Genomic DNA, 13,853 nt, shown 5'->3' with positions numbered 1-13,853 from the left:
ATAATTTAATCCATTCATGAAATATTTTGTTCCCAAATTTCTCTTTTAATGTAATAATTGCTGCATAAATTACCAATAATACATTCAAAACCTTTGTGTTATTCATTTTAAAAATTATAATTTCGCTGAATCTTTTATAAATATAACAATTTTGAATGAACTAACTAATAAATTTTCTTTTTAATTAATGGCTACAATGCCATATTTTTTTCTGAATAAGTTTTTAGTGCTTAAAAATACCAAAAGAAGAGTAATAACCTCTTTGCCATGTTATAGAAGGTTCAGGATGGCCTGTAGCTTGACAAAGAAATGAGGCTTTAAAACCTTCTTCAAGTGTTTGGTCCACAGGTTCTTGCACAACAGTAGGTGGTACTTAAAATTAAAAATAATGAGGTGAGAAAATTTTCAAATATGGTTCAAATGATTCAAAAAATTTTAAACCTTTCCAAATCAACTATAGTGTAAAAATAATTTATGCAATTAAAATCACTTTAAAATGCATAAAAAATAAAAACCAAGTTGAAAATCACTAACATTTTTTAAAAATTAATTTTGAAAGCTTTTTTTTGTAATTATATATTTCTACAACTCATTGTAACAACTGATTTCCATCTTTGTATATTTTGGAATTTGGGTAAAAGGATTGTAGATAATGGAGTTATATATATATATATATATATATATTTGCGCGAGAAAACAAATTATTCTTAAAAGATCTTTGAAAAAAAATAACCAGAATTCTTATTACATGGGAAAGAAAGTCATAAAAATCTCCAAGCAGATAATCAATTTTTAGCCTCAGATCAATTTCATTCAATTAACCAATTATGTAATTTGCTTGAAAATCCAATAAAGATTAATTTAAAGTTCTTTCCATCGAGTCTTTCTTTTTACTTTCTGATTAGATTATTTTCGGTGTGAAACATTGAAATAATATATGATTAAATTATTTGAATAAATTTAAGTTTTTGTGGATGATTTATTCTTGCTAAAATGAACGAAAATTAATTTTGAGAATCAAATATATAATTTATATTACAAAAGATAGAAGGAATTGCTATTTTAATGGATAGATTTGTACTGGAAGTTTCATTGGTACTTTAAATTAGTTACAGTTTCAGTTAAAGTGATTAAAAAGGTAGTTATATTGAAATAATTGAAGATAAAAGACAAAGCATATGTTCTTTTTTTTAATAACATTATTTGATGCTATACTAAAGAAATTAATAACCTCACAGTTTTTACAATTCTCTAGAGAATAAAAAACTGTCATACATTTACAGTATTAAGAAGAAAATTCATAGTTTCTGGTCATGAAATTTTCAAACCAAAAGAATTGAAAAAAAAATAATTAATTAGAAAAAAAAATTCTATATAATTTTTAGCTATCTTGAGTAAATGTTAGATATTATAATTTTGTTCATATGAGCCATACACAGGAATTTTTGTTACATGTTTCTTTTTTAGAATTCAGAATAAAAATTCAGCAATATTAATTTAATTTTTTTAAATCATAGTTAATCAAATTTTTTAATTTGCTTTAACAAAATAGATGAAGCATTGAATTTTTTTATAGTACCAAGCTGAATGGGACATATGAGAATCTTTCACAATAAAAATTAGATAAAATATCTTCTAAAATTAAATATATTTCTTTAAATTTATATTAAAATATCTAAGAATTCCAAACTTACCATTTATTATGAGTTGGGAAGAATAAGAATCCCTTCCAAAGGAATTCGAAACTACACATGAGTAATTTCCACCATGGTCAGTGGAAAGCGAATTAAAGAGCAACATAGAATACTCTTCACTATTTTGAATTGTTACGGAAGGTGAAGTCGCGAGAGAGTGGTCATTTTTATACCAGAGAAATTTAAATGGTCCAGTGCCATCAATAACAGTACATAGAACTTTAGTTTTTTGACCTTCAGTTAGTTTCTCTGGAAAATTAAATGGTTGAATCCTTGGATCACCTGAAAAAAATTCAATTAAACTATTAAAAATAATATTGAATTTCATTAGGAAGCTTAAAAGAAATTCGACAAAGAAAAAATACAGAAAAAAGTTAATACAAACGATAAAAATAAACCTATTTTATATTCATTTATATACTATTTCAAAATATAAATCTATAACATCTCTTATCTATTATAAATATAGTTTTACAGAAAATTCAGTCTGAGGACCAGAATTATGAGAAAAGATGGTGATTAGAAAAATATAAATAAAATAGAAAGAAGAATAAAAATGATATGAGCATAGCTACTTTTAAAAAGCTTAATTAATTAGAAAAAGTTTATATATTAATGTTGATAACAAGTAATCAGTATTTTATTGAAATAAGCAGCACTGTTTTGTTTACATCTGTACAATACCACACTATTTGGAAATTATGATATATATATATTTCATTTTAAATCATCAAGAATGAAAGTTTTTATAAAATATAAAGAATAAATAACGATAATTCAACTTACCTAGAGATCTTTTCCTTTCGTAAGAATCCACGCCGAAAGTTAATACGCTGAAGCTTAATAAAACCATGTAGAAATCAATATTGATTCTGCATTCCGAATTAAACGAAAAGTATAGGAAAAACATTGTCTTTCACAAAAATTTAGTCAAAATCACAGTTTGTTGTTAATATAATGCACTAAAAACAACTTTACATTGACGGTACAGAAGAACGAAGTGGTTTGTTTATAGACGCAATTTATTCGAGAAAACATAAAGCCATCTCGATCGCTTGAATTTTTCTTGGGGGACGGTCAACTAGCGCCACATTGTGTAAAGATGGAGAGTTAAAAATAGTATATAAACCCCTAGATTAGAAAATAGAATTTTATACAGTTTTATATATATAGTGCAATAATTTTTATTAAAATTATTCCATTTTTTTAATTATAAATAACAAGAATGGAACGAAACGGAAATTTTCCCGATTAATATTTCATAACGTTCTTAATATAAACAAAATTATGTAATAAAATGCATCCACTGCACAAAAAATTTCATAAAATCCTTCAAAAAAATTTATATTCAAATGTTTATTCAAAATAATGGGGAAAAATGAAGAGAAAAAAATAGCAAAAAAGTTTTCTTGTAATATCGTAAAATGCACTGTGAATTAGTTTTTTTTTCTGAAAATATCAATAATAAAGTATAAGAAATGTCTTTATTCGTATTCCAGTGTGCTAAATATATCAAATGCAATACAAAAATAAAAATTCAACTGGCAAATTTCAAAGCAAAAGTATAAATAAAATAAATCCAAATTCCAAATAAAGAAGCTCTTTAATTGCACCATGAATCATACCAAGAACAGATATAACTATTGTATGTGATATTCCATTTCCGATACCATTCGAAGCTTCGCATATGTAATCACCCTCATCTTCTACTGTAACACCTGTTATTTCAAGAATTCCATCTTCAACTTTCATCCTTGAGCTTTTTTGGAGAATCGCTGCATTGAAGTTATCTGAAATACATGAAAAAAATTAATTAGAAATTACATAATTCATTAGAAGACATACATTTGAATGAGATTTATAATGAAACGTATTATGACTTATAAGCTTTATATAGAACTTTTATATGAAAGCATAAGAATAAGTTAATTTTATTATTATGCATTATGCCGATTTAAAAAGGGCTTAATATGTTTTAATTTGTCATAAATGTAACTTATTTGCCAAAATTATTGTTAATGTGAATTAAGACACATTTGTAATCATTTATTGTTAATTCTGAAGAAATGCATCCATCATAAGTATTTTTTGAGACATTCGAAGAATTTAATACATTTTAGGGTTCACTCATAATTTTCATAGAAATTACTCATTTTTTAGGACAAATTAAAATTTAATGAAAGAAATCAAATTCAAAACATAAAAAATAAAATTCTTTAATAAAAACATTTTTATTACCTAATTTTATTAAAAATTAATTTTAAAATGGTTTTGTTTGCCTTTTTTTGCAAATTAATACTAATGAAAAACCGAACTAATCAAGTATTATTTCTATTTTATATTTTATTATTCTGAGAAATCCCAAAGAATTATAATCCATTACTTGTATCTAGTATTAACTTATGTAATTATTTTTAAATCTGAGAAAAAGGGAAATAGGTACTTTAATTTGAATTTTTAAAAATAAATGTAACATATTTACTTTTTTAATAAATAATATATTTTTTTTCCTTACCTTTGTCTTGACTTTTCCATAACACAGTTGGAACAGGATAACCTTCTACTTCACATTTTAGTGACAAATCTTCGCCAACTACAACTTCTTGATCTTTGGGCAGATTTCGCCATTTTGGCGGAACTAAGCAAAAGAGAAGAGCAAATTGTGACTATTAAGAATAGTAATATTTTGCTCTTTTGACGTGCAATGTAATACTTCAACTTCAAGGAATATTTTAAAATTTATTTGAGGAATAATTTTATTCCAAATTGTTAAATACAAATATTTATTTAAATTGATTTTTGACTTACCTACAACATTAAGAAATTCTGTGTGGAAATCTGTTCCAAAAGCATTGGAGACTTTGCAGGTATAGTTACCTTTAGACTCTAACGTTAAAGATGGAAACATTAAACTTGAAAAGTCTTTAACTTGGTGAATTTCAACAGATGAATCTGCAGTGAGTGTTTGAGAGTTTTTCATCCAAGAAAATGTGAAAGGGGGAGTGCCAGATTTGATGGCACAAAAAAGTGTTACTTTTTCTCCTGTTCGGAAATGAGATGCCAAATTGAAAGGTTGTATTTTTGGTGAAGCTAAAAGAAGAAATTACGAAGTTAGAATTTTTCAGATTATATTCTAGTAAATATATATTTGTAAAAGAAATCAACTAATATCTCTACAGTTGACTTTTTAAACTACAGTCAAGATATGTAATCAAATAAAAGAATTTAAAAAAAATCAAGATTACTTCATAAATTTATAAACATTTTCTTCGTTTATTTTTTATAACTAAATTTTTAGATTTTTTGAAATTTTATATATATTTTAAAAAATTATTTTAAAATTTGTTCTTTTACTATTTTGTAAGTTATTTTTAAACAGGCATAATGAGTTTTTTTTTTTTTTTAAAAATAATCGTGAGCGACTGTATTTTTCTTCCATACAAAACATACATTTCAAATAAAAAAATCATTTGTTTTTCATCACAGTGATTTGCAAATTCAGACGATAACTTTAAGCAATTAATTCTAAACATACTAAGCAAAAAAAGCATGGAACAGATAAAACACGATTTCTACTTTTCCTTAGGGAAGATGATTAGTTAAAAAAGGAAAATAATATATAATTAAACATAGGTAACAATTTATAAAAAACATTATATCTTCTAATTTTTCCATTTTTTAAACTGTATAATATAAAGAATTACATAGTAAAACTTTATAAGCTTTTAAGATTTTCCTGTATATTGAGTGCGAAATACCAAATGTGAAATATTAAATTTTTATAAATGAGATAAATTTTTCATAATAGGATTTAAAGAACACATTTATTATTAATAACATAGATTCTAGTTGAATGCTTCGTCATTGATGAAAAAAATGAAAAAAAACATCATTTGAAAATCTGTTTAAACAGAAATATACAATCTTACATAAGGTATTGAATTTATTTAAAAGCTAGTAATTCTATTTGAAAATGAGGGATCCAAAAGTTAGAGAACTTGCCTAATTCTATATAAATTGAAGAATTTAATTTTCCATTAATCTTTAAATTAATTATTTTGTATAAAAATATCAATGAAAACTATAATTGGTTAGCATTTCTCTAAATATTCATTAAGCTAAAAATTAAGTATCTGAAGTATGAATTCTTGAAGTTATACAAATAAACAAGAAATTAATTAAATAAGATAATTCCTTTATGCATGCAGAAAATTATATGATTTTATGTAAATAATCACTATCTATGCGATTTAGAATAAAAATATCATAGATATAAATTTAGCAGCACTTTTGTATGACACTTACTTCATATTAAGGACTTTTAATATGAATTAAAAGCAGTAAATTAATTCTAATATATTTATTCGCTGTCTTTTTTTACAATATATTAAAAATGTCTTTCAACTCACCTTTATATAAAAACAGACCTTTTAACAAAATAATATGAGAAATAATATTTTCTATTCTATAGATTAAATGATGAAATAAATTAAATGTAAGTGCAACAAATCATAGAAAAACAATTAAATTAAAACATTCATTAATTACATTTATTTTTCTACGTGGTTTATGTTACATTTCATACCAAATTCATCAAATATAAATCGTTGATTTTTTGATAAATAATAAAGCAGGTTCAATTTTACGAAATACATAATAATGAAATATTTTTTCAATGAATAACATCGAAATAAAATATTCTACGCAAATAAATATATTATTTTTTAACTACAAGATATAATCTTTACTATTAACACGATAAGATAATTTTAAATTAGAAATAATTGATCACAGTATTTGAAAATATATGTTTACAACGTGAAATTAAATTGTTTTAAAATATTGCTTTTTATTTTATTAAAAAAAACATTAACAAACTATGCATAGTAAGAAAAATGAAAACTCACCAGCGTGTACAGGAAAGATGCTTATACAGGATGCTACAGACATGACGGCTATGAAATAGCGTCCGAAATTCTTTGTAAGATGTTGTTTTCTAGAATCCATGATAACCAATGAAAATAGAACACGAAAATGAAATAAGTTATGAATGAATTTAGAGAAATTTCTGGAATGGATATTTTTGACCAGGAAAGAGCATCGCCGCACTTTTCGTAATGGTAAACGTTTTATTTTCTATTATGTATGATAATGCAGTACTAATAGAGAAGAATTCGATACAGGAGCGCCACGTGGTGCCAACGAAATAAACAAATTATTGTATCAGAAAATATTTATATTTTATTTAGAAAAAAAATTGTGACATTATTTATTTATTTTTCTTAGTAAGTAATACAAAGTAATAAACTAAAAAAATTGTTTTCAGCTTATTAATGCGATAACTTTTTTAATAAATTAAAAAAAAGTTCACAAAAATAATATTAATGTTGCAAAATAATAAATTTAGATATATATGAAAACAATTGAAAGAAAAATAAAATTACAACTGTCTGAAATGTTTGGAAAATAAAACAATATGCATCTTACCGCTTACAGAAACAATAATACCATTTGTCTGGATTTTGGATATACCATTATCTGCTATGCATAAATAAAAACCAGCATCTTCAATGCTGGCATGCTTTTTTAGAAGAATACTTTTGCCTTTCATTTGTTGCTGTAACTTTACTTCTTCTAAACCATCTTTGAAACCTGTAAAAAAAGATAAGATTAGTAAATATTAAAATTAGTATTAACCATAACTTCAAAATTTTCTTACAATTTAATTCAAAACAATTATTTAGAGTTTGTAAAAATGAAAGAGAGAACAATGATTTATTATTAGTTAAATGAAATTATTTTAAAATATTAAGACAGAATACAATTTTAAAATAGCAGATTATATTCAGCTCATTTATTTTAACTTCAGTTTGATTCCAGTATATTAAATAAATAAAAATTCAGTGTTTCATAATAATTTTTATATTTTATTAATGAAAACAAGCATTTATTTTATTCGATTATTAAAAGAAGAATTAAACAAGTTTTGAAAAAATAACATGAATCCTTGTTCAGAAATAATAGTAGAATTATTATTTCTATAATAATTCTTCTATTTATTTAATTTAAAATTTAATTAAAAAACTTAATTAAAATTATTTAATTAATACAATTAATAAAATTTATTTAATTTGAATACATTTTCTTCTAACTTTTCTCTTGTATATAACGTATGCTTTAATTATCATATTAAAATTAACGATAATAAAATTTTCTTTTGTATTAGAATTTTGGAGCCCCTAGGGGCATTGAATTTATTTTCATAATCAAAATGCTCAATTTCTCTTAATAATTATCTGTAGTGTTATTATAAAATACATTAAAACTCATCAGGAACAAATAAAATCTACTATTTGCAAATTTCAGAATTTTGGAAAAAGCACAATTTTTTGTTAAAAATGAAAATTTACACAATATTTATATGTGACCATTCGAAGACAAATTTTACCGTATCATGCGATTATATCAATATTATTAATAATAATAAAATGGCTACTTTAAATAGAGAAGAAACGTTAAAGATTGAGAAGATCTATACAGATTATTTAATTTTAAAGAAAAAATTATAATTCGTTAATGAGGGAAAAAAAACCCGAATATATACATAGAATTTTGTTATGCAATTGATTGTTTCGCAAAACAGTTTGATAATTTTCAAATTTAGTTGTAAATTATTAAGATTTATCATTAGTTGAGGATGATTCTGTAATTATATGAGCAATTTATAACTAAAAACTTCTAAAAATTATTAAAATATGCAAGATGAAAACAGAAAAGGCAAATACAAAATTAACTTTAAATTATTTATTAACCTTATATTATTATTATTATGCATAGTAATTAAGTTGATAATTTTCTTCAGCGCTTAAATACGATAAAGTAATCAATATAATAATATTTCTTTTTCATAAAAGATAAAAATTAGGAAGTTAATAAAAATAGTTGAAATATCATTACCCCAAAAATAAAATTTAGTAAAGACAATAAATAAATACATTATTTTTTATGCATAGTTTTATTTAAACATTTTATTACCTGAAGATTTCATCCATGTGACATTCGGAACTGGAAATCCAGTGGCTGAACATTCTATTGAGATATTTTCACCTGCAGATATGTAGACATCTTTGGGCTCCTTTAACCATGTCGGTGGTTCTAAAATAATTTTATACATTTAAAAGACATTATTAGAGAATATTAAGAAATAATAAGTTTGATTTGATGTAAAAATAAACACATATTAATATGTTTAATTTTAGTTTTTACTTAATTAATTGTGAATTTTAATTAGTTTGATTCCAAATAAAATAATTACCTTTCACTTGAAGCTCTGTGGTGTATTTATCAACACCTACAGAATTGGTAAGTTCGCAAGTATAATTCCCACTTGTTGACAAATCAACATTTTCTATGAACAAAATGGAATAATCAGCTCCTGATCTAATTGAAAATTTTTGAACCGGTTTTATGATTTGACCGTCTTTAAACCATTTGAAATTCATTGGTGGGGTTCCTGATACAGCTGTACAATGAGCACTTGTTCTTTGTCCAGTGACGACAAGATCAGGAAAGGAAAATTTTTGAACTTTAGGTAAATCTGAAATAGATAATTTAAGTTTTAATCTCAGAATGCTTTTCACAGAACAAGAAAATAAAACAGCACTAATTTACAAGGATAAAGAAGAAAGTAAAGTATTTAAAAATAAAAAAAGGCAGTTAAAATACTATATGCAAACTTAAAAAGAGCAAATCATTTAAAACAATGTATAAAAATCACGTACAATGGAATTTAAGCTTTACAAATTATTTTATTTGAGCAAAATTCAATTTGCATGCTATAGTTTTAAATTTTGGAAAATTATTTGAAAAATGAATAAAGTAATAACTAGGAAATATTTAGAAAGTCAAATTATTAAAATATTACTTTAAAATTATATTCTATTAAAAAGCATTATTCCCCCAGGTAATAAAATTTTTTTTGTTTACATTATTCCTAGGAATAAATAGAACAAATGTGATTATTACGTTATTACCACTGTAATATTACATTATTATGTAATTCATTACGTATATCAGCCTCGTGGTAGTTTTCGTAACTATTTTAAAATTAAATGCAATATACTAGAAATGTCATAATAATAATCTTCAAACTATTAATTTATGAAAACGTATCTAAAGTAAACTTTACTTTATTCGTAACGGTTACATATGGTTTACCATTACAAATATAAAATTAATAATAAGAATAAATATAATATATTTTGCAAAGATATTAAGAAAATATAGAAACATTCATCCGATTTATCTAACATCTAAAAAATGTAAATAGAAAAGATTACGGAGAGTACTCACCATTTCTGTATGCCGATACAAGCTCTGATGATTTGAAAATGAAGAACAGCAGCAATATATCACAGCAAATTTGCGACAGGATACACATTTGAAGAAATTTATAGCGAATGGGAAGTATACGATAGCTATTTGATTCTGTTAAACTTCTTCAATTGATAAGATTTTATAAACATACAACATTAGTGAGATGCATTATGGAAAAGACGCCGCATTGTTTGGAATTGCATTGTGCAGTAGAAGAGCGCCACATGTTGTCGGAAAAAAGAAATACATTTATAGAGCGTGCATTAAACTATAAACAGAAAGTTCATCAATGTTTTATATATTATATGAATTCTTATGATATATTTTGAAAGCTTTAAAAATATTGTGAAGTGAAATTCTGAAATTAGAGAGTATTTTCATAATTTCTTAAGTTGATTTATTCAGTTGATAAATAGATACAGATTCTCTTAAATGATGCACAAAAACAAATAAATTTAATACGCTATGCATAAAATGCCCAGTTTAAAAAAAATACGGATATAAAAATAAAAATATAAATAATTCAATAAATATGCTTTGAAAATTTTTGTAACTAAATCGTAAAATAATGATATGCATATAAAAATATATTACTAAAAGAAGGTAATTAATTTTCTCTGTATGAGATACTCTCTATAAACTGAAGATAAACATACAATGAAAATGAAATGCTATAAAAATTCAACAATTTTTAAAGAGTTACAAAACGACGAGAAAAATAATGCAAATATAGTGCAAAAAAAACTGCAGAAAGTATTTCTGGTCTATTTATTTTCTTACATAGCATAAATTGTAATGGAATAAAATTTCGCAGAATTTTATCAACAATGCGAAGTATTAAGAAAATTCACAAAAATTACTGAAAAGCAATCGAAATAAGGATTGCTTTAGTACCACTTGGTTCGCAGGAATTAATGGTTTCTGACAGTTTCAATCAATTAATTTGTATAACTTGGTCTTGATAATTTTATAAAAAAATATTATTACATTTCAAAAGTTTATAATCATGATAATCATATAATTCAAATTCTTTGTTCAATGTACTATGTATTTCCCTAAATTTCTGTCCTATATTTTTATACACTCAGTTGCATTTTAAGAAAGCAATTAAGTACAACCACCACAAAAATATTTAAAAAAAATTAAAGCATGTCTTATACTGGAATGTATTAAATATGAAGAAGAAAAATGAATCGACTCACAATATTTTGATTATCAGCAATCGGAAAACGTCATGATGAAATATTAGTAGTATTTTTTAAATATTAAATAATGTAAAAATTATTTTTTTTGCTGTAATATTTTCGAAAGTTACGGTGAAAAAGCCTTACAAATGACACTTATATTTAAATAATTAAAAATTATAAAAATCGTTGCGAGGTACTCATTCTCATCCTTTTAGATATATATGTATCAAATTTATAGCTCTAGGTAAAACAATGTGGTCTGAAGAACGTCAACATATACATACAAATATATACATTTATCTTAGAGAGATGCAAATGAACATCTTAAATAATATAATAATAAATTTTAAATGCAATGAAATGAAATTGTGAAGTGAGAAAGTAAAATGTATTTTTTCCCTGAAAATATATATTAAATCAGTCGTTTAAAGGGAAACGCAAAAAAAGCTTCAATATTTTATCAATATATTCAATATTTTATATATATCAAAATACAAGCTTCAACATAATAATGCATATTTTTATTATTATTCACATTTTATTCTTTTTTCAATATTTTTGTTTTAGGAAAAATTAACAGCATATTATAAACAATATCTGATAATAAATAAATTCTGAATTAAAAAATGCAATCAACTCTGACACAGAATAGTAAAACCATCCGTAGGAATTTCATTTTGTATAATAATAGTTGGAAAAAAATAATTGGAATAATTGGAAATTAATAATTGGAATTGGTACATAATTGGAAAAAAATCCAATTATGTACTGCAGACTTTAGTTCAGCAGTACATAATATTTGATGTCCTATGTAATATTTTCCCGAGATGCATCTCTAAATCACGAAATATATGCAAAGCATTTTAACAGCTATTTATGCATCTAATATAGAAATGCATAAAACTCACTATAAATCATTTGTATATCTATTTGTAATCAAATTTGTATATCAATACTTCCAATACCTGAATATTCAATAAAATTAAAAAAATCTTTCCCACATATCAGCTTTTTAATTATAAATAAATCATAAGCATCATTTCAGTAATGGGTAATATAAAATACTTTGATCCAAATATATACTTAAACATAAAATGGAATTTTAAAAAATTGCCAACATTTTGCAATGATTTTTATCCAGTAAATATAATTTCAGAAATGCAGTTTATATCCATCATTTCATTAATGGATACTGTAAAATACTTGAATGCAAATACATACTTAAACCGATGAAAATGGAATAAAAACGTTTTAAAATTTTGTGATAATTTTCATCCAAAAAATACAACTTATTTGTTCAAAATAAAGAGAATATAAATGTGATGCAAACGCTTAAACAACAAACTTCACGCGAAATTTTAAAAAAATTATAAATTTCAAACAGAATACAAGAAATGAATATTTTTCAACCAATACTTTAACTTTTTCGCATGAATAAAATACTTTTTTCTTTCCTAAAAAAGTAGTTATAGTAGATATTTCTATACCGGATCCTGTTAATATATTGTTTTATTCACGGATAGTATCTGAAATCATCGTATAATTTTAAATTGAAGCAAAACTGAAAAAAATCCAACAACAAACTTTAAAATCATGAGTAAAAAAACAACATTCCCTGCAGTATTGAAAAATATTTTTATTTTTTATTCTTTCAATAATAAAGAGCAATGAAAATAATTCAATTTCATATTTTATTGGTATAAAGTGAATTAAAATAGTGCCATTAATGAATAAAATTACATAAATTCAAAAATTCCATAAGTTACATAAAGTTACAAATTAAAACATAAAGTTACAAATTAAAACATAAAGTTACAAAAAATCTTACCACTAACAGATATTATAATACCAATCGTCTTTATGGAAGAAATATCATTTTCTGCCACACAGATATAGTAACCTGAATCTTCTGTTGAAGCTTGTCTTATTTCCAATGTGCTTTTACCTTTTATTTGTTTTTGGTCATGAATGGTTTCATAGTGTTCTGCAATACCTTCAGTAAAAAAAGCACTTATAAATACAGATCCTTATAATTCACATATTTTCATAAAAATCATCTATTAAATAATATTCATTTGAAGAAATTGCTATTTTCCTTTACAGGTAAAATTAGCATTGAAAATTTATAATAATTAATACTATTTCCCAGACTTTATAAGCACGCTAAACTAATGGTAAATGATTAATTCAAAGTGAGAAATACAAATTTTTATAATATAAAGTACGACAGTAGGATTAAAAATTCTTTTTCACCTCCAGATGACTTTTTCCAGGTGACATTTGGCAGAGGATGACCAGTGGCTATGCATTCTAAAGTTGCATTAGCTCCACTATTTAAGGCAGTATCTTTTGGTTGTTTTAACCATTTTGGAGCTTCTGAAAAAAAATAATAGAAAAACAATAAGTATTTAGTACCTTTTGTTTTAAATAAAATTCTCAATAAATTAATTTAGTAAATAAAAAAAATTGTGTATATTAAAATAGATATAATGAACTTTCTAATATTTCGTCTAAAAATTGTTTCTGTAATTTATAAAACAAATCAATATTAAAATTTATTAAAGTATACAAAACAGTAAAATGAATAAAACTACTA

General features: G+C 23.7%; 1 protein-coding gene across 13 annotated transcripts in view; it reads right to left on the bottom strand.

The window, feature by feature from the left end:
• Positions 1–13,853, bottom strand: part of LOC129968884 (cell adhesion molecule DSCAML1-like) — a 136,261-nt gene that overhangs the window by 39,749 nt on the left and 82,659 nt on the right. Inside the window, exons 1-4 of one of the 13 annotated variants that reach the window (XM_056083207.1) lie at positions 10,047–10,149; positions 9,010–9,291; positions 8,730–8,849; positions 7,182–7,346 (exon numbers count right to left, since the gene is read on the bottom strand). The exons of 10 other annotated variants lie outside the window; for them this stretch is intronic. In XM_056083207.1, coding sequence (XP_055939182.1) covers positions 7,182–7,346; positions 8,730–8,849; positions 9,010–9,291; positions 10,047–10,134 — 655 coding nt within the window. In that variant the 5' untranslated portion in view covers positions 10,135–10,149. Of the gene's footprint in view, positions 1–258; positions 373–1,694; positions 1,977–2,480; positions 2,689–3,319; positions 3,485–4,209; positions 4,333–4,502; positions 4,785–6,601; positions 6,794–7,181; positions 7,347–8,729; positions 8,850–9,009; positions 9,292–10,046; positions 10,150–13,853 lie in introns of those variants that run through there. 2 more of the 13 variants (XM_056083205.1, XM_056083201.1) reach the window with 2 other exon arrangements.

This window comes from Argiope bruennichi, chromosome 5 (genome assembly GCF_947563725.1).
Source record: "Argiope bruennichi chromosome 5, qqArgBrue1.1, whole genome shotgun sequence".
Taxonomy (NCBI): domain Eukaryota; kingdom Metazoa; phylum Arthropoda; class Arachnida; order Araneae; family Araneidae; genus Argiope; species Argiope bruennichi.
The sequence above is the reverse complement of the archived record's forward strand: the minus strand, read 5'-3'. Positions and strand labels throughout refer to the sequence as shown.